General features: G+C 55.0%; 1 protein-coding gene across 1 annotated transcript; it reads left to right on the forward strand.

Moving 5' to 3' along the window:
- Nucleotides 1-3,315: 3,315 nt before the first annotated feature.
- On the forward strand, nucleotides 3,316-26,559 carry MAPK15 (mitogen-activated protein kinase 15; the record flags this gene model as incomplete). The annotated part of the gene is made up of 11 exons (XM_075261991.1): nucleotides 3,316-3,426; nucleotides 4,092-4,222; nucleotides 4,567-4,730; nucleotides 4,814-4,953; nucleotides 5,418-5,475; nucleotides 12,453-12,590; nucleotides 15,628-15,733; nucleotides 15,858-16,107; nucleotides 18,178-18,269; nucleotides 18,742-18,906; nucleotides 26,096-26,559. Coding segments are annotated over 11 exons (1,559 nt in total), but the record flags the coding sequence as incomplete, so codon positions are not given.

Here is a 26,559-nt window from a genome sequence, read left to right on the forward strand (position 1 = left end):
GGTATAGTGCGGTGTATAGTGTGACATCGGGGGGTATAGTGCGGTGTATAGTGTGACATCGGGGGGTATAGTGCGGTGTATAGTGTGACATCGGGGGGTATAGTGCGGTGTATAGTGTGACATCGGGGGGTATAGTGCGGTGTATAGTGTGACATCGGGGGGTATAGTGCGGTGTATAGTGTGACATCGGGGGGTATAGTGCGGTGTATAGTGTGACATCGGGGGGTATAGTGCGGTGTATAGTGTGACATCGGGGGGTATAGTGCGGTGTATAGTGTGACATCGGGGGGTATAGTGCGGTGTATAGTGTGACATCGGGGGGTATAGTGCGGTGTATAGTGTGACATCGGGGGGTGTATAGTGTGACATCGGGGGGTATAGTGCGGTGTATAGTGTGACATCGGGGGGTATAGTGCGGTGTATAGTGTGACATCGGGGGGTATAGTGCGGTGTATAGTGTGACATCGGGGGTATAGTGTGACATCGGGGGGTATAGTGCGGTGTATAGTGTGACATCGGGGGGTATAGTGCGGTGTATAGTGTGACATCGGGGGGTATAGTGCGGTGTATAGTGTGACATCGGGGGTATAGTGCGTTGTGACATCGGGGGGTATAGTGCGGTGTATAGTGTGACATCGGGGGGTATAGTGCGGTGTATAGTGTGACATCGGGGGGTATAGTGCGGTGTATAGTGTGACATCGGGGGGTTATAGTGCGGTGTATAGTGTGACATCGGGGGGTATAGTGCGGTGTATAGTGTGACATCGGGGGGGTATAGTGCGGTGTATAGTGTGACATCGGGGGGTATAGTGCGGTGTATAGTGTGACATCGGGGGGTATAGTGCGGTGTATAGTGTGACATCGGGGGGTATAGTGTGACATCGGGGGGTATAGTGCGGTGTATAGTGTGACATCGGGGGGTATAGTGCGGTGTATAGTGTGACATCGGGGGGTATAGTGCGGTGTATAGTGTGACATCGGGGGGTATAGTGCGGTGTATAGTGTGACATCGGGGGGTATAGTGCGGTGTATAGTGTGACATCGGGGGGTATAGTGCGGTGTATAGTGTGACATCGGGGGGTATAGTGCGGTGTATAGTGTGACATCGGGGGGGTATAGTGCGGTGTATAGTGTGACATCGGGGGGTATAGTGTGACATCGGGGGGTATAGTGCGGTGTATAGTGTGACATCGGGGGGTATAGTGCGGTGTATAGTGTGACATCGGGGGGTATAGTGCGGTGTATAGTGTGACATCGGGGGGTATAGTGCGGTGTATAGTGTGACATCGGGGGGTATAGTGCGGTGTATAGTGGACATCGGGGGGTATAGTGCGGTGTATAGTGTGACATCGGGGGGTATAGTGCGGTGTATAGTGTGACATCGGGGGGTATAGTGCGGTGTATAGTGTGACATCGGGGGGTATAGTGCGGTGTATAGTGTGACATCGGGGGGTATAGTGTGACATCGGGGGGTATAGTGCGGTGTATAGTGTGACATCGGGGGGTATAGTGCGGTGTATAGTGTGACATCGGGGGGTATAGTGTGACATCGGGGGGGTATAGTGCGGTGTATAGTGTGACATCGGGGGGTATAGTGCGGTGTATAGTGTGACATCGGGGGGTATAGTGCGGTGTATAGTGTGACATCGGGGGTTATAGTGCGGTGTATAGTGTGACATCGGGGGTGTATAGTGTGACATCGGGGGGGTATAGTGCGGTGTATAGTGTGACATCGGGGGGTATAGTGCGGTGTATAGTGTGACATCGGGGGGTATAGTGCGGTGTATAGTGTGACATCGGGGGTATAGTGTGACATCGGGGGTATAGTGCGGTGTATAGTGTGACATCGGGGGGTATAGTGCGGTGTATAGTGTGACATCGGGGGGTATAGTGCGGTGTATAGTGTGACATCGGGGGTATAGTGCGGTGTATAGTGTGACATCGGGGGGTATAGTGTGACATCGGGGGGTATAGTGCGGTGTATAGTGCGACATCGGGGGGTATAGTGCGGTGTATAGTGTGACATCGGGGGGTATAGTGCGGTGTATAGTGTGACATCGGGGGGTATAGTGCGGTGTATAGTGTGACATCGGGGGGTATAGAGCGGTGTATAGTGTGACATCGGGGTGTATAGTGTGACATCGGGGGGTATAGTGCGGTGTATAGTGTGACATCGGGGGGTATAGTGCGGTGTATAGTGTGACATCGGGGGGTATAGTGTGACATCGGGGGGGTATAGTGCGGTGTATAGTGTGACATCGGGGGGTATAGTGCGGTGTATAGTGTGACATCGGGGGGTATAGTGCGGTGTATAGTGTGACATCGGGGGTTATAGTGCGGTGTATAGTGTGACATCGGGGTGTATAGTGTGACATCGGGGGGGTATAGTGCGGTGTATAGTGTGACATCGGGGGGTATAGTGCGGTGTATAGTGTGACATCGGGGGGTATAGTGCGGTGTATAGTGTGACATCGGGGGGTATAGTGTGACATCGGGGGGTATAGTGCGGTGTATAGTGTGACATCGGGGGGTATAGTGCGGTGTATAGTGTGACATCGGGGGGTATAGTGTGACATCGGGGGGTATAGTGCGGTGTATAGTGTGACATCGGGGGGTATAGTGCGGTGTATAGTGTGACATCGGGGGGTATAGTGCGGTGTATAGTGTGACATCGGGGGGTATAGTGCGGTGTATAGTGTGACATCGGGGGGTATAGTGCGGTGTATAGTGTGACATCGGGGGGGTATAGTGCGGTGTATAGTGTGACATCGGGGGGTATAGTGCGGTGTATAGTGTGACATCGGGGGGGTATAGTGCGGTGTATAGTGTGACATCGGGGGGTATAGTGTGACATCGGGGGGGTATAGTGCGGTGTATAGTGTGACATCGGGGGGTATAGTGCGGTGTATAGTGTGACATCGGGGGTATAGTGCGGTGTATAGTGTGACATCGGGGGGTATAGTGCGGTGTATAGTGTGACATCGGGGGGTATAGTGCGGTGTATAGTGTGACATCGGGGGGTATAGTGCGGTGTATAGTGTGACATCGGGGGGTATAGTGCGGTGTATAGTGTGACATCGGGGGGGTATAGTGCGGTGTATAGTGTGACATCGGGGGGTATAGTGTGACATCGGGGGGTATAGTGCGGTGTATAGTGTGACATCGGGGGGTATAGTGCGGTGTATAGTGTGACATCGGGGGGTATAGTGCGGTGTATAGTGTGACATCGGGGGGTATAGTGCGGTGTATAGTGTGACATCGGGGGGTATAGTGCGGTGTATAGTGTGACATCGGGGGGTATAGTGCGGTGTATAGTGTCGTTTGTTTTCCTGCAGGAATTTGGGGAACATCCCAATATTATTCGGCTGCTGAACGTCATCCGGGCTCAGAACGACAAGGATATCTACCTGGTGTTTGAGTATATGGGTAATGTCCTTATTAGTGCCCTACACAATCATGTGACTCCATATATTATATGTGCCCGCCTCTTATATGATATTACACAATCATGTGACTCCATATATTATATGTGCCCGCCTCTTATATGATATACTACACAATCATGTGACTCAATATATATGTGCCCCGCCTCTTATATGATATACTACACAATCATGTGACTCCAGATATTATATGGGCCCCGCCTCTTATATGATATACTACACAATCATGTGACTCCATATATTATATGTGCCCGCCTCTTATATGATATTACACACAATCATGTGATTCCATATATTATATGGGCCCCGCCTCTTATATGATATATTACACAATCATGTGACTCCATATATTATATGTGCCCGCCTCTTATATGATATACTACACAATCATGTGACTCAATATATATGTGCCCGCCTCTTATATGATATACTACACAATCATGTGACTCAATATATATGTGCCCCGCCTCTTATATGATATACTACACAATCATGTGACTCCAGATATTATATGGGCCCCGCCTCTTATATGATATAACACACAATCATGTGACTCCATATAGTATGTGGAGTGAGGCCCAGGCCTCCGGGTTGTACCACGTGCGGTATGTAATGGTTCGCCCCTCCTCTTGTTTCGGTTTTCCCCAGAGACAGATCTCCATGCTGTGATTAAGAAGGGGAATCTCCTGAAGGACGTGCACATGCGCTACATCCTCCACCAGCTGCTCAAGGCCACCAAGTTCCTGCACTCCGGGAACGTCATCCACAGGGACCAGAAGGTCAGGGCATGGCGGGGGTCACATGGGTAGGGCCGGGGTCAGATATTATTCTATAGGGAGGGGGCGGGGGTCAGATAATATTCTGTAGGGTGGGGGGTGGAGGTCAGATAATATTCTGTAGGGTGGGGGGTGGAGGTCAGATAATATTCTGTAGGGTGGGGGGTGGAGGTCAGATAATATTCTGTAGGGTGGGGGGTGGAGGTCAGATAATATTCTGTAGGGTGGGGGGTGGAGGTCAGATAATATTCTGTAGGGTGGGGGGTGGAGGTCAGATAATATTCTGTAGGGTGGGGGGTGGAGGTCAGGTCCTCTCTGTGTTTAACCCTTTCCCTTGGTGCCCGCAGCCCTCCAATATCCTGCTGGACGCCGACTGCCTGGTAAAGCTGTGTGACTTTGGCCTGGCGCGCTCCCTCTATCAGATCCAGGAGGATTCTGGGAATCCTGCGCTGACTGAGTACGTGGCTACACGCTGGTACCGCGCTCCAGAGATATTACTGGCGTCTCACAGGTTAGAGGTGTGCGAGTGCATCCTGGTTGTTACATGTAGGTGGCGCTCACGTAGCTGACTGTGCCCGCTCTGATCTCCGGCAGGTACACTAAGGGCGTGGACATGTGGAGTGTCGGCTGTATACTGGCAGAAATGCTGCTTGGGAAACCGCTATTCCCGGGAACCTCCACCATCAACCAGATAGAGCGCATCATGAGCGTCATCCCAGCACCTTCACCGGAAGGTAGGTGTGCCGCCTGTATCACTGCTCACAGGGAGGGACGTAGGTGTGCTGCATCACTGCTCACAGGGAGGGACGTAGGTGTGCTGCATCACTGCTCACAGGGAGGGACGTAGGTGTGCTGCATCACTGCTCACAGGGAGGGACGTAGGTGTGCTGCATCACTGCTCACAGGGAGGGACGTAGGTGTGCTGCATCACTGCTCACAGGGAGGGACGTAGGTGTGCTGCATCACTGCTCACAGGGAGGGACGTAGGTGTGCTGCATCACTGCTCACAGGGAGGGACGTAGGTGTGCTGCATCACTGCTCACAGGGAGGGACGTAGGTGTGCTGCATCACTGCTCACAGGGAGGGACGTAGGTGTGCTGCATCACTGCTCACAGGGAGGGACGTAGGTGTGCTGCAGACTTCTTTCCCTTCTCTGTGTCGCACCTCTTCTAAATTTTTTTTTTTTTTTTTTTAACAGACGTCTTGGCCATAAAATCAGAATATGGAGCGTCAGTGATCAGCCGGATGAATGCGCGGTAAGAGGCTGAGCCTGGGGTGACTGTCCTCTCCTGTACATCAGGTCCTGGTCAGGGGTGACTGTCCTCTCCTCTCCTGTACATCAGGTCCTGGTCAGGGGTGACTGTCCTCTCCTCTCCTGTACATCAGGTCCTGGTCAGGGGTGACTGTCCTCTCCTGTCTCCTGTACATCAGGTCCTGGTCAGGGTGACTGTCCTCTCCTGTCTCCTGTACATCAGGTCCTGGTCAGGGGTGACTGTCCTCTGCTCTCCTGTACATCAGGTCCTGGTCAGGGGTGACTGTCCTCTCCTGTCTCCTGTACATCAGGTCCTGGTCAGGGGTGACTGTCCTCTCCTGTACATCAGGTCCTGGTCAGGGGTGACTGTCCTCTCCTGTCTCCTGTACATCAGGTCCTGGTCAGGGGTGACTGTCCTCTCCTGTACATCAGGTCCTGGTCAGGGGTGACTGTCCTCTCCTCTCCTGTACATCAGGTCCTGGTCAGGGGTGACTGTCCTCTCCTCTCCTGTACATCAGGTCCTGGTCAGGGGTGACTGTCCTCTCCTGTACATCAGGTCCTGGTCAGGGGTGACTGTCCTCTCCTGTACATCAGGTCCTGGTCAGGGGTGACTGTCCTCTCCTGTCTCCTGTACATCAGGTCCTGGTCAGGGGTGACTGTCCTCTCCTGTACATCAGGTCCTGGTCAGGGGTGACTGTCCTCTCCTGTACATCAGGTCCTGGTCAGGGGTGACTGTCCTCTCCTGTCTCCTGTACATCAGGTCCTGGTCAGGGGTGACTGTCCTCTCCTGTCTCCTGTACATCAGGTCCTGGTCAGGGGTGACTGTCCTCTCCTGTCTCCTGTACATCAGGTCCTGGTCAGGGGTGACTGTCCTCTCCTGTCTCCTGTACATCAGGTCCTGGTCAGGGGTGACTGTCCTCTCTCCTGTACATCAGGTCCTGGTCAGGGGTGACTGTCCTCTCCTGTCTCCTGTACATCAGGTCCTGGTCAGGGGTGACTGTCCTCTCCTCTCCTGTACATCAGGTCCTGGTCAGGGGTGACTGTCCTCTCCTGTACATCAGGTCCTGGTCAGGGGTGACTGTCCTCTCCTGTACATCAGGTCCTGGTCAGGGGTGACTGTCCTCTCCTGTACATCAGGTCCTGGTCAGGGGGTGACTGTCCTCTCCTGTCTCCTGTACATCAGGTCCTGGTCAGGGGTGACTGTCCTCTCCTGTCTCCTGTACATCAGGTCCTGGTCAGGGGTGACTGTCCTCTCCTGTCTCCTGTACATCAGGTCCTGGTCAGGGGTGACTGTCCTCTCCTCTCCTGTACATCAGGGCCTGGTCAGGGGTGACTGTCCTCTCCTGTCTCCTGTACATCAGGTCCTGGTCAGGGGTGACTGTCCTCTCCTGTACATCAGGTCCTGGTCAGGGGGTGACTGTCCTCTCCTGTCTCCTGTACATCAGGTCCTGGTCAGGGGTGACTGTCCTCTCCTGTACATCAGGTCCTGGTCAGGGGTGACTGTCCTCTCCTGTACATCAGGTCCTGGTCAGGGGTGACTGTCCTCTCCTGTACATCAGGTCCTGGTCAGGGGTGACTGTCCTCTCCTGTCTCCTGTACATCAGGTCCTGGTCAGGGGTGACTGTCCTCTCCTGTCTCCTGTACATCAGGTCCTGGTCAGGGGTGACTGTCCTCTCCTGTACATCAGGTCCTGGTCAGGGGTGACTGTCCTCTCCTGTCTCCTGTACATCAGGTCCTGGTCAGGGGTGACTGTCCTCTCCTGTCTCCTGTACATCAGGTCCTGGTCAGGGGTGACTGTCCTCTCCTGTACATCAGGTCCTGGTCAGGGGTGACTGTCCTCTCCTGTCTCCTGTACATCAGGTCCTGGTCAGGGGTGACTGTCCTCTCCTGTACATCAGGTCCTGGTCAGGGGTGACTGTCCTCTCCTCTCCTGTACATCAGGTCCTGGTCAGGGGTGACTGTCCTCTCCTGTCTCCTGTACATCAGGTCCTGGTCAGGGGTGACTGTCCTCTCCTGTCTCCTGTACATCAGGTCCTGGTCAGGGGTGACTGTCCTCTCCTGTCTCCTGTACATCAGGTCCTGGTCAGGGGTGACTGTCCTCTCCTGTACATCAGGTCCTGGTCAGGGGTGACTGTCCTCTCCTCTCCTGTACATCAGGTCCTGGTCAGGGGTGACTGTCCTCTCCTGTACATCAGGTCCTGGTCAGGGGGTGACTGTCCTCTCCTGTACATCAGGTCCTGGTCAGGGGGTGACTGTCCTCTCCTCTCCTGTACATCAGGTCCTGGTCAGGGGTGACTGTCCTCTCCTGTACATCAGGTCCTGGTCAGGGGTGACTGTCCTCTCCTGTACATCAGGTCCTGGTCAGGGGTGACTGTCCTCTCCTGTACATCAGGTCCTGGTCAGGGGTGACTGTCCTCTCCTCTCCTGTACATCAGGTCCTGGTCAGGGGTGACTGTCCTCTCCTCTCCTGTACATCAGGTCCTGGTCAGGGGTGACTGTCCTCTCCTCTCCTGTACATCAGGTCCTGGTCAGGGGTGACTGTCCTCTCCTGTACATCAGGTCCTGGTCAGGGGTGACTGTCCTCTCCTCTCCTGTACATCAGGTCCTGGTCAGGGGTGACTGTCCTCTCCTGTCTCCTGTACATCAGGTCCTGGTCAGGGGTGACTGTCCTCTCCTGTCTCCTGTACATCAGGTCCTGGTCAGGGGTGACTGTCCTCTCCTGTCTCCTGTACATCAGGTCCTGGTCAGGGGTGACTGTCCTCTCCTGTCTCCTGTACATCAGGGCCTGGTCAGGGGTGACTGTCCTCTCCTGTCTCCTGTACATCAGGGCCTGGTCAGGGGTGACTGTCCTCTCCTCTCCTGTACATCAGGTCCTGGTCAGGGGTGACTGTCCTCTCCTCTCCTGTACATCAGGGCCTGGTCAGGGGTGACTGTCCTCTCCTGTACATCAGGTCCTGGTCAGGGGTGACTGTCCTCTCCTGTACATCAGGGCCTGGTCAGGGGTGACTGTCCTCTCCTGTACATCAGGGCCTGGTCAGGGGTGACTGTCCTCTCCTGTACATCAGGGCCTGGTCAGGGGTGACTGTCCTCTCCTCTCCTGTACATCAGGTCCTGGTCAGGGGTGACTGTCCTCTCCTCTCCTGTACATCAGGTCCTGGTCAGGGGTGACTGTCCTCTCCTGTACATCAGGTCCTGGTCAGGGGTGACTGTCCTCTCCTGTACATCAGGGCCTGGTCAGGGGTGACTGTCCTCTCCTGTACATCAGGGCCTGGTCAGGGGTGACTGTCCTCTCCTCTCCTGTACATCAGGTCCTGGTCAGGGGTGACTGTCCTCTCCTGTCTCCTGTACATCAGGGCCTGGTCAGGGGTGACTGTCCTCTCCTGTACATCAGGTCCTGGTCAGGGGTGACTGTCCTCTCCTGTCTCCTGTACATCAGGTCCTGGTCAGGGGTGACTGTCCTCTCCTGTCTCCTGTACATCAGGTCCTGGTCAGGGGGTGACTGTCCTCTCCTGTACATCAGGTCCTGGTCAGGGGTGACTGTCCTCTCCTGTCTCCTGTACATCAGGTCCTGGTCAGGGGTGACTGTCCTCTCCTGTCTCCTGTACATCAGGTCCTGGTCAGGGGTGACTGTCCTCTCCTCTCCTGTACATCAGGGCCTGGTCAGGGGTGACTGTCCTCTCCTGTCTCCTGTACATCAGGTCCTGGTCAGGGGGTGACTGTCCTCTCCTGTCTCCTGTACATCAGGTCCTGGTCAGGGGTGACTGTCCTCTCCTCTCCTGTACATCAGGTCCTGGTCAGGGGTGACTGTCCTCTCCTCTCCTGTACATCAGGTCCTGGTCAGGGGTGACTGTCCTCTCCTGTCTCCTGTACATCAGGTCCTGGTCAGGGGTGACTGTCCTCTCCTGTACATCAGGGCCTGGTCAGGGGTGACTGTCCTCTCCTCTCCTGTACATCAGGTCCTGGTCAGGGGTGACTGTCCTCTCCTGTACATCAGGTCCTGGTCAGGGGTGACTGTCCTCTCCTGTACATCAGGGCCTGGTCAGGGGTGACTGTCCTCTCCTGTACATCAGGGCCTGGTCAGGGGTGACTGTCCTCTCCTCTCCTGTACATCAGGTCCTGGTCAGGGGTGACTGTCCTCTCCTGTCTCCTGTACATCAGGTCCTGGTCAGGGGGTGACTGTCCTCTCCTATCTCCTGTACATCAGGTCCTGGTCAGGGGTGACTGTCCTCTCCTCTCCTGTACATCAGGTCCTGGTCAGGGGTGACTGTCCTCTCCTCTCCTGTACATCAGGTCCTGGTCAGGGGTGACTGTCCTCTCCTGTACATCAGGGCCTGGTCAGGGGTGACTGTCCTCTCCTATCTCCTGTACATCAGGTCCTGGTCAGGGGTGACTGTCCTCTCCTCTCCTGTACATCAGGTCCTGGTCAGGGGTGACTGTCCTCTCCTGTACATCAGGTCCTGGTCAGGGGTGACTGTCCTCTCCTGTACATCAGGTCCTGGTCAGGGGTGACTGTCCTCTCCTGTACATCAGGGCCTGGTCAGGGGTGACTGTCCTCTCCTGTACATCAGGGCCTGGTCAGGGGTGACTGTCCTCTCCTCTCCTGTACATCAGGTCCTGGTCAGGGGTGACTGTCCTCTCCTCTCCTGTACATCAGGTCCTGGTCAGGGGTGACTGTCCTCTCCTGTCTCCTGTACATCAGGGCCTGGTCAGGGGTGACTGTCCTCTCCTATCTCCTGTACATCAGGTCCTGGTCAGGGGTGACTGTCCTCTCCTGTCTCCTGTACATCAGGGCCTGGTCAGGGGGTGACTGTCCTCTCCTGTACATCAGGTCCTGGTCAGGGGTGACTGTCCTCTCCTCTCCTGTACATCAGGTCCTGGTCAGGGGTGACTGTCCTCTCCTGTCTCCTGTACATCAGGGCCTGGTCAGGGGTGACTGTCCTCTCCTGTCTCCTGTACATCAGGTCCTGGTCAGGGGTGACTGTCCTCTCCTCTCCTGTACATCAGGTCCTGGTCAGGGGTGACTGTCCTCTCCTCTCCTGTACATCAGGTCCTGGTCAGGGGTGACTGTCCTCTCCTGTCTCCTGTACATCAGGGCCTGGTCAGGGGGTGACTGTCCTCTCCTCTCCTGTACATCAGGTCCTGGTCAGGGGTGACTGTCCTCTCCTGTACATCAGGTCCTGGTCAGGGGTGACTGTCCTCTCCTGTCTCCTGTACATCAGGTCCTGGTCAGGGGTGACTGTCCTCTCCTCTCCTGTACATCAGGTCCTGGTCAGGGGTGACTGTCCTCTCCTGTCTCCTGTACATCAGGGCCTGGTCAGGGGGTGACTGTCCTCTCCTGTCTCCTGTACATCAGGTCCTGGTCAGGGGTGACTGTCCTCTCCTCTCCTGTACATCAGGTCCTGGTCAGGGGTGACTGTCCTCTCCTGTACATCAGGTCCTGGTCAGGGGTGACTGTCCTCTCCTGTACATCAGGTCCTGGTCAGGGGTGACTGTCCTCTCCTGTACATCAGGGCCTGGTCAGGGGTGACTGTCCTCTCCTCTCCTGTACATCAGGTCCTGGTCAGGGGTGACTGTCCTCTCCTGTACATCAGGTCCTGGTCAGGGGTGACTGTCCTCTCCTCTCCTGTACATCAGGTCCTGGTCAGGGGTGACTGTCCTCTCCTGTCTCCTGTACATCAGGTCCTGGTCAGGGGTGACTGTCCTCTCCTGTCTCCTGTACATCAGGGCCTGGTCAGGGGTGACTGTCCTCTCCTGTCTCCTGTACATCAGGGCCTGGTCAGGGGTGACTGTCCTCTCCTGTACATCAGGTCCTGGTCAGGGGTGACTGTCCTCTCCTGTACATCAGGGCCTGGTCAGGGGTGACTGTCCTCTCCTGTCTCCTGTACATCAGGTCCTGGTCAGGGGTGACTGTCCTCTCCTCTCCTGTACATCAGGTCCTGGTCAGGGGTGACTGTCCTCTCCTCTCCTGTACATCAGGTCCTGGTCAGGGGTGACTGTCCTCTCCTCTCCTGTACATCAGGTCCTGGTCAGGGGTGACTGTCCTCTCCTCTCCTGTACATCAGGTCCTGGTCAGGGGTGACTGTCCTCTCCTCTCCTGTACATCAGGTCCTGGTCAGGGGTGACTGTCCTCTCCTGTCTCCTGTACATCAGGTCCTGGTCAGGGGTGACTGTCCTCTCCTCTCCTGTACATCAGGTCCTGGTCAGGGGTGACTGTCCTCTCCTCTCCTGTACATCAGGTCCTGGTCAGGGGTGACTGTCCTCTCCTCTCCTGTACATCAGGTCCTGGTCAGGGGTGACTGTCCTCTCCTGTCTCCTGTACATCAGGTCCTGGTCAGGGGTGACTGTCCTCTCCTCTCCTGTACATCAGGTCCTGGTCAGGGGTGACTGTCCTCTCCTGTACATCAGGTCCTGGTCAGGGGTGACTGTCCTCTCCTCTCCTGTACATCAGGTCCTGGTCAGGGGTGACTGTCCTCTCCTCTCCTGTACATCAGGTCCTGGTCAGGGGTGACTGTCCTCTCCTGTCTCCTGTACATCAGGTCCTGGTCAGGGGTGACTGTCCTCTCCTCTCCTGTACATCAGGTCCTGGTCAGGGGTGACTGTCCTCTCCTGTCTCCTGTACATCAGGTCCTGGTCAGGGGTGACTGTCCTCTCCTCTCCTGTACATCAGGTCCTGGTCAGGGGTGACTGTCCTCTCCTGTCTCCTGTACATCAGGGCCTGGTCAGGGGGTGACTGTCCTCTCCTCTCCTGTACATCAGGTCCTGGTCAGGGGTGACTGTCCTCTCCTCTCCTGTACATCAGGTCCTGGTCAGGGGTGACTGTCCTCTCCTCTCCTGTACATCAGGTCCTGGTCAGGGGTGACTGTCCTCTCCTGTATACCTCCTATATCAGGTCCCGGGTGTCCAGCACTGCACCCCGATGTTTTGTGATGTTTGGCCCATTCTATGACCTATTGTCCTGTATCTTCTGTATGTTGTCTGTAGTCAGAGGACTCCTCTGTTGGAGCTGCTGCCGCTGAGCTGCCCCCCGGAGGCCATAGACCTGCTCAGCAAACTTCTGGTGTTCAACCCCGACAAGAGGCTGACGGCAGATGCGGCCTTGGAGCACCCGTATGTGCGCAGGTGTGTACTGATATCTACCTGGAGTATATAGATGTGTGTACTGATATCTACCTGGAGTATATGATGTGTGTACTGATATCTACCTGGAGTATATAGATGTGTGTACTGATATCTACCTGGAGTATATAGATGAGTGTACTGATATCTACCTGGAGTATATAGATGTGTGTACTAATATCTACCTGGAGTATATAGATGTGTGTACTAATATCTACCTGGAGTATATAGATGTGTGTACTAATATCTACCTGGAGTATATAGATGTGTGTACTGATATCTACCTGGAGTGGCGTATTCTCTCCAGGTAGGTGGCCATGGTGTAGTCCCTTTGTAGGGATTGGTACACATTGGTGAGTTTCTTGGAGTTATTTATTTCGTTTCTCCATTCTTCAATGTACCGCTCTCTGTTTGCCTCTGTGGTCGCCTTTATTTCGGCCTTGGTTATCATCTGTTGGAGTTTTTGGTTTGGTGGTTGGCTGCTGTTTGGTTGGTGGGTGTCTGGTTTGCTCCGGTGGCTTAGCCAGGCTTGGTGGTGGTAGGAGTCGCTCCCCTGGATGTGTGCCTGGAAAGCTAGCGCCCTCTTCTGTATGGTGAGCCATAGGGGGAGTCTGCCTAGCTCTGCCCTGCAGGCCATGTTGCTGGTGTTGCGATGGACATGGAGCAGGTATTTGCAGAACTCCAGGTGGAAGTTCTCTGTTGGGCTGGAATCCCACCTTGACTGGTCTGGGTAGGTGGCTGGGCCCCAAACCTCACTGCCATAGAGAAGGATCGGGGAGATGACTGCGTCAAATATCTTCATCCAGACCCTCACCGGTGGTTTGAGGTGGTACAGTTGTCTTCTGATGGCGTAGAAGGTTCTGCAGGCTTTTGCTTTCAGGGTTTCTATTGCTGCTTTGAAGCTTCCTGATTGGCTGAGCTCCAGCCCCAGGTCGGTGTAGCTGTTGGTTTTCTCCAGTGTGGAGCCGTTCAGTGTGAATTGTGAGGTGGTGGAGGCTTTATTGTGGCCCTTCTTCTGGAATACCATGACTTTGGTCTTCTTCTGGTTGATGGGTAGGGCCCATGTGGTGCTGAATTTTTCCAGCACTGACAGGCTTTCTTGGAGGTCTTTCTCGGTGGGGGCCAGGAGTAGGAGGTCATCGGCGTATAGCAGGAACTTCACCTCTCGATTGTTCAGGGTGAGGCCTGGGGTTGGTGAGGCCTCCAGGGCTGTAGCCAGTTCATTGATATAGATGTTGAAGAGCGTTGGGCTCAGGCTACAGCCTTGTCTGACCCCTCGGGCCTGTTGGAAGTATGCTGTCCTTTTCCCATTCACCTTCACACTGCACTGGTTTCCGGTGTAGGAGCTCTTGATGACGTCGTACGTTCTTCCTCCTATTCCACTCTCTAGGAGTTTTAGGAGTAGGCCTGGGTGCCATACTGAATCAAACGCCTTCTTAAAGTCCACGAAGCAGGTGAATATCTTGCCTCTTCTGGTGTTGTGGACGTGCGTCTTGATGAGGCTGTGCAGGGTGTAGATATGGTCTGTGGTGCGGTGGTTTGGCATGAACCCTGCTTGGCTCTTGCTGAGGACCCCGTGTTGTGTGAGGAAGGTGAGGATTCTGTTATTGATGATGCTGTTGAACAGTTTCCCCAGCTATGTGCTGCTGTCGCAGATCCCTCTGTAGTTGTTGGGGTCATATTGGTCCCCATTCTTGTAGATGGGGGTTATGAGCCCTTTGTTCCAGTCTTCGGGGAAGTGTCCAGCATTGAGCACGAGGGTGAATAGCTTTGCCAGTGCCGCGTGTATTGCTGGAGGGCTGTATTTGATCATCTCTGGTAGGATGCCGTCAGGGCCACTGGCCTTTTTGCCTTTCAGCAGGGCAATTCTTTCCTGTATATCTTTTATGGTGATTGGTGAGTCCAGAGGGTTCTGGAAGTCTTTGATGACTTTCTCCATGTCCCTCAGTTTGGTGATTATCTGTTGCTGTTCTGGAGTTAGTTCTTCTTCTGGGATGTTTTTGTAGAGACCTCTGAAGTAGTTGAGCCAGATATTGCCATTTTGGATGTGGAGAGAGTTTTTCTTGGGCTTTGTGCCCATGTGGTGCCAGGTCTCCCAGAATGAGCTGTCCTGGAGGGAGTCCTCTAGTTGCTGTATTTTGTGGGAGAGGTATCTCTGTTTCTTCTCTCTGAGGGTGCTCTTGTATTGCTTGCATAGATTGCTGTAGGCTTCCCTCACCTCCTTGTTGTTGGGGTCCCTGTGTTTTTGGTTGGAGGCTGTTCTTAGGGTATGGCGTAGTGCTCTGCAGTCGCTGTCGAACCATTTGTGGGACTGTTTGTTGGTTTGTCTTATGGGTTTGGTTGGTTTCAGGCCTGCTAGTTCTGCTGTGGTCTGTAGGATGTACTTGAGATCCTTCACAGCTCTGGTGACTCCCTGTTGGTCTGGCTGATAGGTGTTTGTATGGAAGTTTGTGAGCAGTGTCTTGATTTCGGGTCGGTTGGTTGCGTTGCTATATTCTATGGCCTGGTGGTTGGCCCATGTGAAATGTCTTGGTAGGTTGTAGAGGCCGGACTGTTGGGGCTCATGTGTGGGTGTTTTGTTCCTGGTTCTCATGTATAGTAGGATCTGGTTGTGGTCTGATAGATGGGAGTCAGGTGCGATTGTGAAGTCTTCAATGTCTGACAGGTCTGCGTCTGTAATGGCATAGTCCACCACGCTGTTGCCCACTTGAGAGTTTAGTGTGAAGCGTCCTCTGGGATCGCCTGTGGTACGTCCGTTTATTATGTACAGTCCTAGGCTTCGGCACATGTTCAGCAGTTGTCTCCCACTCTTGTTGACAGTTCTGTCCTGGCTGTTTCTTCTTGTCTGTGTGGGTTCTGGGTGGTGGATCTCACTACCGTGCGTATGTGGGTTGTCGTCAGGGGGCAGGTAGTCTATCTCTGTGCCTGTCCTTGCGTTGAGGTCTCTTCTCCCTCTCCATCCTGTGAACCCCTCCCTCTCTATCCTGTGACCTCCCCTCCCCCTGCCCTCCATCCTTTGACCTCCTGCATGTCCTTTCAGGTTCCACTCTGTGGCCCGGGAGCCGGCGCTGGATTATGATGTCATTCTCCCTCTGGATGACGACATTCAGTTGTCTGTGGCCGAGTACAGGAACAAGTTGTATGAGGTGATCATTGGGCCTGGGGAGCCACTACATTAATGGCGTCTTGAGGGGTGGAGAGACCCAGGAGGATCGGGCCCGCGGCTCCTGCAGATCCTTCTCATCACCTGACACTTTTTTACTTCTCTAGATGATTCTGGAAAGGAAGATCAACACTCGGAGGCAGAAGAGGGAGATCCTGAAAGAAGGCTCCGAACCTGCGGCCAAATCTCCTGAGGACTCAAACTGTACTCGGGCAAAGGACACAGCGCCCCCTATACCCAACACCAGCCATGGGAAAACCGCCATGAGTGAATCTGCCCCAAAGACTGACAGCTGTGTGCAGAACAACCTGCAGAGTTCTCCTGTATACAACCCCATAACTCACAGTGTCAGCCAGCGTACGTGACGTATATGCTCCAGAAGTTATCCGTCATTCTCTGCCCCGACTCGCTCTCTTTTCTTTCATGTGCACCTGCCTGTCCTGCCCCTCTCAGTCCCTGTCTTGCTCTCTCCTTACGTGTGCACCTGCCTGTCCTGCCCCTCTCCGTCCCTGTCTTGCTCTCTCCTTACGTGTGCACCTGCCTGTCCTGCCCCTCTCCGTCCCTGTCTTGCTCTCTCCTTACGTGTGCACCTGCCTGTCCTGCCCCTCTCCGTCCGTCTTGCTCTCTCCTTACGTGTGCACCTGCCTGTCCTGCCCCTCTCAGTCCGTCTTGCTCTCTCCTTACGTGTGTACTTGCCTGTCCTGCCCCTCTCCGTCCGTCTTGCTCTCTCCTTACGTGTGTACTTGCCTGTCCTGCCCCTCTCCACCCGTCTTGCTCTCTCCTTACGTGTGTACTTGCCTGTCCTGCCCCTCTCCACCCGTCTTGCTCTCTCCTTACGTGTGCACCTGCCTGTCCTGCCCCTCTCAGTCCCTGTCTTGCTCTCTCCTTACGTGTGTACCTGCCTGTCCTGCCCCTCTCCGTCCGTCTTGCTCTCTCCTTACGTGTGTACTTGCCTGTCCTGCCCCTCTCAGTCCGTCTTGCTCTCTCCTTACGTGTGTACTTGCCTGTCCTGCCCCTCTCCACCCGTCTTGCTCTCTCCTTACGTGTGTACTTGCCTGTCCTGCCCCTCTCCGTCCGTCTTGCTCTCTCCTTACGTGTGTACCTGCCTGTCCTGCCCCTCTCAGTCCGTCTTGCTCTCTCCTTACGTGTGTACTTGCCTGTCCTGCCCCTCTCCACCCGTCTTGCTCTCTCCTTACGTGTGTACTTGCCTGTCCTGCCCCTCTCCACCCGTCTTGCTCTCTCCTTACGTGTGCACCTGCCTGTCCTGCCCCTCTCAGTCCCTGTCTTGCTCTCTCCTTACGTGTGTACCTGCCTGTCCTGCCCCTCTCCGTCCGTCTTGCTCTCTCCTTACGTGTGTACTTGCCTGTCCTGCCCCTCTCAGTCCGTCTTGCTCTCTCCTTACGTGTGTACTTGCCTGTCCTGCCCCTCTCCGTCCGTCTTGCTCTCTCCTTACGTGTGTACTTGCCTGTCCTGCCCCTCTCCACCCGTCTTGCTCTCTCCTTACGTGTGTACTTGCCTGTCCTGCCCCTCTCCACCCGTCTTGCTCTCTCCTTACGTGTGCACCTGCCTGTCCTGCCCCTCTCAGTCCCTGTCTTGCTCTCTCCTTACGTGTGTACCTGCCTGTCCTGCCCCTCTCCGTCCGTCTTGCTCTCTCCTTACGTGTGTACTTGCCTGTCCTGCCCCTCTCAGTCCGTCTTGCTCTCTCCTTACGTGTGTACTTGCCTGTCCTGCCCCTCTCCACCCGTCTTGCTCTCTCCTTACGTGTGTACTTGCCTGTCCTGCCCCTCTCCACCCGTCTTGCTCTCTCCTTACGTGTGTACTTGCCTGTCCTGCCCCTCTCCACCCGTCTTGCTCTCTCCTTACGTGTGCATCTGCCTGTCCTGCCCCTCTCCGTCCCTGTCTTGCTCTCTCCTTACGTGTGTACTTGCCTGTCCTGCCCCTCTCCGTCCCTGTCTTGCTCTCTCCTTACGTGTGCACCTGCCTGTCCTGCCCCTCTCCGTCCCTGTCTTGCTCTCTCCTTACGTGTGTACTTGCCTGTCCTGCCCCTCTCCACCCGTCTTGCTCTCTCCTTACGTGTGCACCTGCCTGTCCTGCCCCTCTCCGTCCCTGTCTTGCTCTCTCCTTACGTGTGTACTTGCCTGTCCTGCCCCTCTCCGTCCGTCTTGCTCTCTCCTTACGTGTGTACTTGCCTGTCCTGCCCCTCTCAGTCCGTCTTGCTCTCTCCTTACGTGTGTACTTGCCTGTCCTGCCCCTCTCCACCCGTCTTGCTCTCTCCTTACGTGTGTACTTGCCTGTCCTGCCCCTCTCCACCCGTCTTGCTCTCTCCTTACGTGTGCATCTGCCTGTCCTGCCCCTCTCCGTCCCTGTCTTGCTCTCTCCTTACATGTGTACCCGTCTATAGTTATTTTAAAGCAGTTTCTCTTCCAGCGGTTGTCGGCCATTGGAGAGTTGCTCCCCAGCAAAAACGATCTGGAAGTCAGCAGAGCCAGGACCCCTCCACGTGCTGCGGGGCCCAGGCGGTAAGATGTGTGCGGCTGAGCAGGCCTCTCGTGTAATGGCTGCCATGTGCTGTTATATAGAAAATTAACCCCTGAATTTCAATTGGTAGTCAGAGGGTTAACAAAAGGAGCAGCGGCCATGACTAGCAGAAGATGAGCCCAGGAATCAGCCCAAGCAGACCCTGACCCCTCCTGGCCACCCTGAACCCACCCTCTTCTATCCACATCTTAACCCCTCCAGTCCCCACCCCCTTGTGTCCCCATCCTGGCCTCTACTGACCTCACCCCCTTGTACCCCCATGCTGGGCCCACCCCCTTGTACCCCTCTCCTGACCCCACCCCCTTGTGCCCCCATGCTGACCCCACCCCCTTGTACCCCTCTCCTGACCCCACCCCCTTGTACCCCCACGCTGCCCCCTCAGGCCAGATCTGATGCCGGAGCCCCCACATATCTGGTAGTTTTCTCTTCAGAATCTTCTGATTTCTCCCCCAGATCAATAAGAGGGCGGAGCCTCGTGGTAAGACGGCGCCAGTGACGCGTAGCCGCTCCGTCACCCTAACCCAGCAGGCGAGGGCGGCCGCCCCTAACAACCCTCTGACCCGGAAGGACACCACGCCTGCCGCAACAGTCAGCGTGGCAGCCGTCAGCGCCAGACTGGTGAGAAATCTATATACTGGTGATACTGGGAGCGATGGGGAGCTCTGTATACTGGTGATACTGGGAGCGATGGGGAGCTCTGTATACTGGTGATACTGGGAGCGATGGGGAGCTCTGTATACTGGTGATACTGGGAGCGATGGGGAGCTCTGTATACTGGTGATACTGGGAGCGATGGGGAGCTCTGTATACTGGTGATACTGGGAGCGATAGGGAGCTCTGTATACTGGTGATACTGGGAGCGATGGAGAGCTCTGTATACTGGTGATACTGGGAGCGATGGAGAGCTCTGTATACTGGTAATACTGGGAGCGATGGGGAGCTCTGTATACTGGTGATACTGGGAGCGATGGGGAGCTCTGTATACTGGGAATGACGGTGAGCGATGGGGAGCTCTGTATACTGGTGATACTGGGAGCGATGGGGAGCTCTGTGTACTGGTGATACTGGGAGCGACGGGGAGCTCTGTATACTGGTGATACTGGGAGCGACGGGGAGCTCTGTATACTGGTGATACTGGGAGCGATGGGGAGCTCTGTATACTGGTGATACTGGGAGCGATGGGGAGCTCTGTATACTGGTGATACTGGGAGCGATGGGGAGCTCTGTATACTGGTGATACTGGGAGCGATGGGGAGCTCTGTGTACTGGTGATACTGGGAGCGATGGGGAGCTCTGTATACTGGTGATACTGGGAGCGATGGGGAGCTCTGTATACTGGTGATACTGGGAGCGATGGGGAGCTCTGTATACTGGGAATGACGGGGAGCGATGGGGAGCTCTGTATACTGGTGATACTGGGAGCGATGGGGAGCTCTGTATACTGGTGATACTGGGAGCGATGGGGAGCTCTGTATACTGGTGATACTGGGAGCGATGGGGAGCTCTGTATACTGGTGATACTGGGAGCGATGGGGAGCTCTGTATACTGGTGATACTGGGAGCGATGGGGAGCTCTGTATACTGGTGGTACTGGGAGCGATGGGGAGCTCTGTATACTGGTGGTACTGGGAGCGATGGGGAGCTCTGTATACTGGTGATACTGGGAGCGATGGGGAGCTCTGTATACTGGTGATACTGGGAGTGACGGGGAGCTCTGTATACTGGTGATACTGGGAGCGATGGGGAGCTCTGTATACTGGTGATACTGGGAGCGATGGGGAGCTCTGTATACTGGTGATACTGGGAGCGATGGGGAGCTCTGTATACTGGTGATACTGGGAGCGATGGGGAGCTCTGTATACTGGTGATACTGGGAGCGATGGGGAGCTCTGTATACTGGGAGCGATGGGGAGCGCTGTATACTGGGAGTGATGGGGAGCGATGGGGGAGCTCTGTATACTGGTGATACTGGGAGCGATGGGGAGCTCTGTATACTGGTGATACTGGGAGCGATGGGGAGCTCTGTATACTGGTGATACTGGGAGCGATGGGGAGCTCTGTATACTGGGAATGACGGGGAGCGATGGGGAGCTCTGTATACTGGTGATACTGGGAGCGATGGGGAGCTCTGTATACTGGTGATACTGGGAGCGATGGGGAGCTCTGTATACTGGTGATACTGGGAGCGATGGGGAGCTCTGTATACTGGGAGTGATGGGGAGCGATGGGGGAGCTCTGTATACTGGTGATACTGGGAGCGATGGGGAGCTCTGTATACTGGTGATACTGGGAGCGATGGGGAGCTCTGTATACTGGTGATACTGGGAGCGATGGGGAGCTCTGTATACTGGTGATGCTGGGAGCGATGGGGAGCTCTGTATACTGGTGATACTGGAGCGATAGGGAGCTCTGTATACTGGTGATACTGGGAGCGACGGGGAGCTCTGTATACTGGTGATACTGGGAGCGATGGGGAGCTCTGTATACTGGTGATACTGGGAGCGATGGGGAGCTCTGTATACTGGTGATACTGGGAGCGATGGGGAGCTCTGTATACTGGTGATACTGGGAGCGATGGAGAGCTCTGTGTACTGGTGATACTGGGAGTGACGGGGAGCTCTGTATACTGGTGATACTGGGAGCGACGGGGAGCTCTGTATACTGGTGATACTGGGAGCGATGGGGAGCTCTGTATACTGGGAGTGATGGGGAGCGATGGGGAGCTCTGTATACTGGTGATACTGGGAGCGATGGGGAGCTCTGTATACTGGTGATACTGGGAGCGATGGGGAGCTCTGTATACTGGTGATACTGGGAGCGATGGGGAGCTCTGTATACTGGAATGACGGGGAGCGATGGGGAGCTCTGTATACTGGTGATACTGGGAGCGATGGGGAGCTCTGTATACTGGTGATACTGGGAGCGATGGGGAGCTCTGTATACTGGTGATACTGGGAGCGATGGGGAGCTCTGTATACTGGGAGTGATGGGGAGCGATGGGGGAGCTCTGTATACTGGTGATACTGGGAGCGATGGGGAGCTCTGTATACTGGTGATACTGGGAGCGATGGGGAGCTCTGTATACTGGTGATACTGGGAGCGATGGGGAGCTCTGTATACTGGTGATGCTGGGAGCGATGGGGAGCTCTGTATACTGGTGATACTGGGAGCGATAGGGAGCTCTGTATACTGGTGATACTGGGAGCGACGGGGAGCTCTGTATACTGGTGATACTGGGAGCGATGGGGAGCTCTGTATACTGGTGATACTGGAGCGATGGAGAGCTCTGTGTACTGGTGATACTGGGAGTGACGGGGAGCTCTGTATACTGGTGATACTGGGGGCGATGGGGAGCTCTGTATACTGGTGATACTGGGAGCGACGGGGAGCTCTGTATACTGGTGATACTGGGAGCGATGGGAGCTCTGTATACTGGTGATACTGGGAGTGATGGGGAGCTCTGTATACTGGTGATACTGGGAGCGATGGGAAGCTCTGTATACTGGTGATGCTGGGAGCGATGGGAGCTCTGTATACTGGTGATACTGGGAGCGATGGGGAGCTCTGTATACTGGTGATACTGGGAGTGATGGGGAGCTCTGTATACTGGGAATGACGGTGAGCGATGGGGAGCTCTGTATACTGGTGATACTGGCAGCGATGGAGAGCTCTGTATACTGGTGATACTGGGAGTGATGGGGAGCTCTGTATACTGGTGATACTGGGAGTGATGGGGAGCTCTGTATACTGGGAGCGATGGAGAGCTCTGTATACTGGTGATACTGGGAGCGATGGGGAGCTCTGTATACTGGTGATACTGGGAGCGATGGAGAGCTCTGTATACTGGTGATACTGGGAGTGATGGGGAGCTCTGTATACTGGTGATACTGGGAGCGATGGGGAGCTCTGTATACTGGTGATACTGGGAGCGATGGAGAGCTCTGTATACTGGTGATACTGGGAGCGATGGGGAGCTCTGTATACTGGTGATACTGGGAGCGATGGGGAGCTCTGTATACTGGTGATACTGGGAGCGATGGAGAGCTCTGTATACTGGTGATACTGGGAGCGATGGGGAGCTCTGTATACTGGTGATACTGGGAGCGATGGGGAGCTCTGTATACTGGTGATACTGGGAGCGATGGGAGCTCTGTATACTGGTGATACTGGGAGCGATGGGGAGCTCTGTATACTGGTGATACTGGGAGCGATGGGGAGCTCTGTATACTGGTGATACTGGGAGCGATGGGGAGCGATGTATACTGGTGATACTGGGAGCGATGGGGAGCTCTGTATACTGGTGATACTGGGAGCGATGGAGAGCTCTGTATACTGGTGATACTGGGAGCGATGGGGAGCTCTGTATACTGGGAGCGATGGGAGCTCTGTATACTGGTAATACTGGGAGTGATGGGAGCTCTGTATACTGGTGATACTGGGAGTGATGGGGAGCTCTGTATACTGGTGATACTGGGAGCGATGGGGAGCTCTGTATACTGGTGATACTGGGAGCGATGGGGAGCTCTGTATACTGGTGATACTGGGAGCGATGGGGAGCTCTGTGTACTGGTGATACTGGGAGTGACGGGGAGCTCTGTATACTGGTGATACTGGGAGCGACGGGGAGCTCTGTATACTGGTGATACTGGGAGCGATGGGGAGCTCTGTATACTGGTGATACTGGGAGCGATGGGGAGCTCTGTATACTGGTGATACTGGGAGCGATGGGGAGCTCTGTATACTGGTGATACTGGGAGCGATATGGAACTCTGTATACTGGTGATACTGGGAGCGATGGGGAGCTCTGTATACTGGGAGCGATGGGGAGCTCTGTATACTGGGAGCGATGGGGAGCTCTGTATACTGGGAATGACGGGGAGCGATGGGGAGCTCTGTATACTGGTGATACTGGGAGCGATGGGGAGCTCTGTATACTGGGAGCGATGGGGAGCTCTGTATACTGGTGATACTGGGAGCGACGGGGAACTCTGTATACTGGTGATACTGGGAGCGACGGGGAGCTCTGTATACTGGTGATACTGGGAGTGATGGGGAGCTCTGTATACTGGTGATACTGGGAGCGATGGGGAGCTCTGTATACTGGTGATACTGGGAGCGATAGGGAGCTCTGTATACTGGTGATACTGGGAGCGATGGGGAGCTCTGTATACTGGTGATACTGGGAGTGATGGGGAGCTCTGTATACTGGTGATACTGGGAGTGATGGGGAGCTCTGTATACTGGTGATACTGGGAGCGATGGGGAGCTCTGTATACTGGTGATACTGGGAGTGATGGGGAGCTCTGTATACTGGTGATACTGGGAGCGATGGGGAGCGATGTATACTGGTGATACTGGGAGCGATGGGGAGCTCTGTATACTGGTGATACTGGGAGCGATGGGGAGCTCTGTATACTGGTGATACTGGGAGCGATGGGGAGCGATGTATACTGGTGATACTGGAGCGATGGGGAGCTCTGTATACTGGGAGTGATGGGGAGCGATGGGGAGCTCTGTATACTGGGAGCGATGGGGAGCTCTGTATACTGGGAGCGATGGGGAGCTCTGTATACTGGTGATACTGGGAGCGATGGGGAGCTCTGTATACTGGTGGTACTGGGAGCGATGGGGAGCTCTGTATACTGGTGATACTGGGAGCGATGGGGAGCTCTGTATACTGGTGATACTGGGAGCGATGGGGAGCTCTGTATACTGGTGATACTGGGAGCGATGGGGAGCTCTGTATACTGGTGATACTGGGAGCGATGGGGAGCTCTGTATACTGGGAGCGATGGGGAGCTCTGTATACTGGTGATACTGGGAGCGATGGGGAGCTCTGTATACTGGGAGCGATGGGGAGCTCTGTATACTGGTGATACTGGGAGCGACGGGGAACTCTGTATACTGGTGATACTGGGAGCGACGGGGAGCTCTGTATACTGGTGATACTGGGAGTGATGGGGAGCTCTGTATACTGGTGATACTGGGAGCGATGGGGAGCTCTGTATACTGGTGATACTGGGAGCGATAGGGAGCTCTGTATACTGGTGATACTGGGAGCGATGGGGAGCTCTGTATACTGGTGATACTGGGAGCGATGGGGAGCTCTGTATACTGGTGATACTGGGAGTGATGGGGAGCTCTGTATACTGGTGATACTGGGAGCGATGGGGAGCTCTGTATACTGGTGATACTGGGAGTGATGGGGAGCTCTGTATACTGGTGATACTGGGAGCGATGGGGAGCGATGTATACTGGTGATACTGGGAGCGATGGGGAGCTCTGTATACTGGTGATACTGGGAGCGATGGGGAGCTCTGTATACTGGTGATACTGGGAGCGATGGGGAGCGATGTATACTGGTGATACTGGGAGCGATGGGGAGCTCTGTATACTGGGAGTGATGGGGAGCGATGGGGGAGCTCTGTATACTGGTGATACTGGGAGCGATGGGGAGCTCTGTATACTGGTGATACTGGGAGCGATGGGGAGCTCTGTATACTGGTGATACTGGGAGTGACGGGGAGCTCTGTATACTGGTGATACTGGGAGCGATGGGGAGCTCTGTATACTGGGAGCGATGGGGAGCTCTGTATACTGGGAGCGATGGGGAGCTCTGTATACTGGTGATACTGGGAGCGATGGGGAGCTCTGTATACTGGTGGTACTGGGAGCGATGGGGAGCTCTGTATACTGGTGATACTGGGAGCGATGGGGAGCTCTGTATACTGGTGATACTGGGAGCGATGGGGAGCTCTGTATACTGGTGATACTGGGAGCGATGGGGAGCTCTGTATACTGGTGATACTGGGAGCGATGGGGAGCTCTGTATACTGGTGATACTGGGAGCGATGGGGAGCTCTGTATACTGGTGATACTGGGAGCGATGGGGAGCTCTGTATACTGGTGATACTGGGAGCGATGGGGAGCTCTGTATACTGGTGGTACTGGGAGCGATGGGGAGCTCTGTATACTGGTGGTACTGGGAGCGATGGGGAGCTCTGTATACTGGTGATACTGGGAGCGATGGGGAGCTCTGTATACTGGTGATACTGGGAGCGATGGGGAGCTCTGTATACTGGTGATACTGGGAGCGACGGGGAGCTCTGTATACTGGGAGTGATGGGGAGCGATGGGGAGCTCTGTATACTGGTGATACTGGGAGCGATGGGGAGCTCTGTATACTGGTGATACTGGGAGCGACGGGGAGCTCTGTATACTGGTGATACTGGGGGCGATGGGGAGCTCTGTATACTGGTGATACTGGGAGCGATGGGGAGCTCTGTGTACTGGTGATACTGGGAGCGACGGGGAGCTCTGTATACTGGTGATACTGGGGGCGATGGGGAGCTCTGTATACTGGTGATACTGGGAGCGACGGGGAGCTCTGTATACTGGTGATACTGGGAGCGATGGGGAGCTCTGTATACTGGTGATACTGGGAGCGACGGGGAGCTCTGTATACTGGTGATACTGGGAGCGATGGGGAGCTCTGTATACTGGTGATACTGGGGGCGATGGGGAGCTCTGTATACTGGTGATACTGGGAGCGATGGGGAGCTCTGTGTACTGGTGATACTGGGAGCGACGGGGAGCTCTGTATACTGGTGATACTGGGGGCGATGGGGAGCTCTGTATACTGGTGATACTGGGAGCGACGGGGAGCTCTGTATACTGGTGATACTGGGGGCGACGGGGAGCTCTGTATACTGGTGATACTGGGAGCGATGGGGAGCTCTGTATACTGGTGATACTGGGAGCGATGGGGAGCTCTGTATACTGGTGGTAACTGGTCTTCCCTCTACAGAACCAGCGCACCCCCATGGTTCCGCCCCGCGATGTCCGGTCTGTCCAGAAGTTCAGTAAGAAGATGTTTCAGGGGGCGACTAATATCAGCACATCGGGGGACCCTAAGGCGTCTCTGCACAGTTACACGCAGGCCTACGGCACCATCAGTAAATCGGCGCTGGAGAACCTGCCCCTACAGAGTGCGCAACACGACAGCAAGTGACAGGAGGGCGGCCGCTGGGGGCCCCATTATCTGGGGGCCCAAGTATTCCCTCATACAGAGAGCCGCTCTGTAAGTGCCTTTTCCTGGGGTCTATTCCTGGGGCGTTGTGTCATCTGTGGCCCTGGCCCGGAGGTCGGGAGGATTGGAGGGGGGGTCCGGCCTCGCACCCCCTGCTCATGTCACCAGCTTGTGTTTTTTACTGATCATAGAAGTGAATTATTTATTCAGTCCGTCTTGTGTGGTTCCTTCACCTGATGTCA

The sequence above is a fragment of the Leptodactylus fuscus genome, unplaced genomic scaffold, assembly GCF_031893055.1.
Source record: "Leptodactylus fuscus isolate aLepFus1 unplaced genomic scaffold, aLepFus1.hap2 HAP2_SCAFFOLD_766, whole genome shotgun sequence".
Lineage (NCBI taxonomy): Eukaryota > Metazoa > Chordata > Amphibia > Anura > Leptodactylidae > Leptodactylus > Leptodactylus fuscus.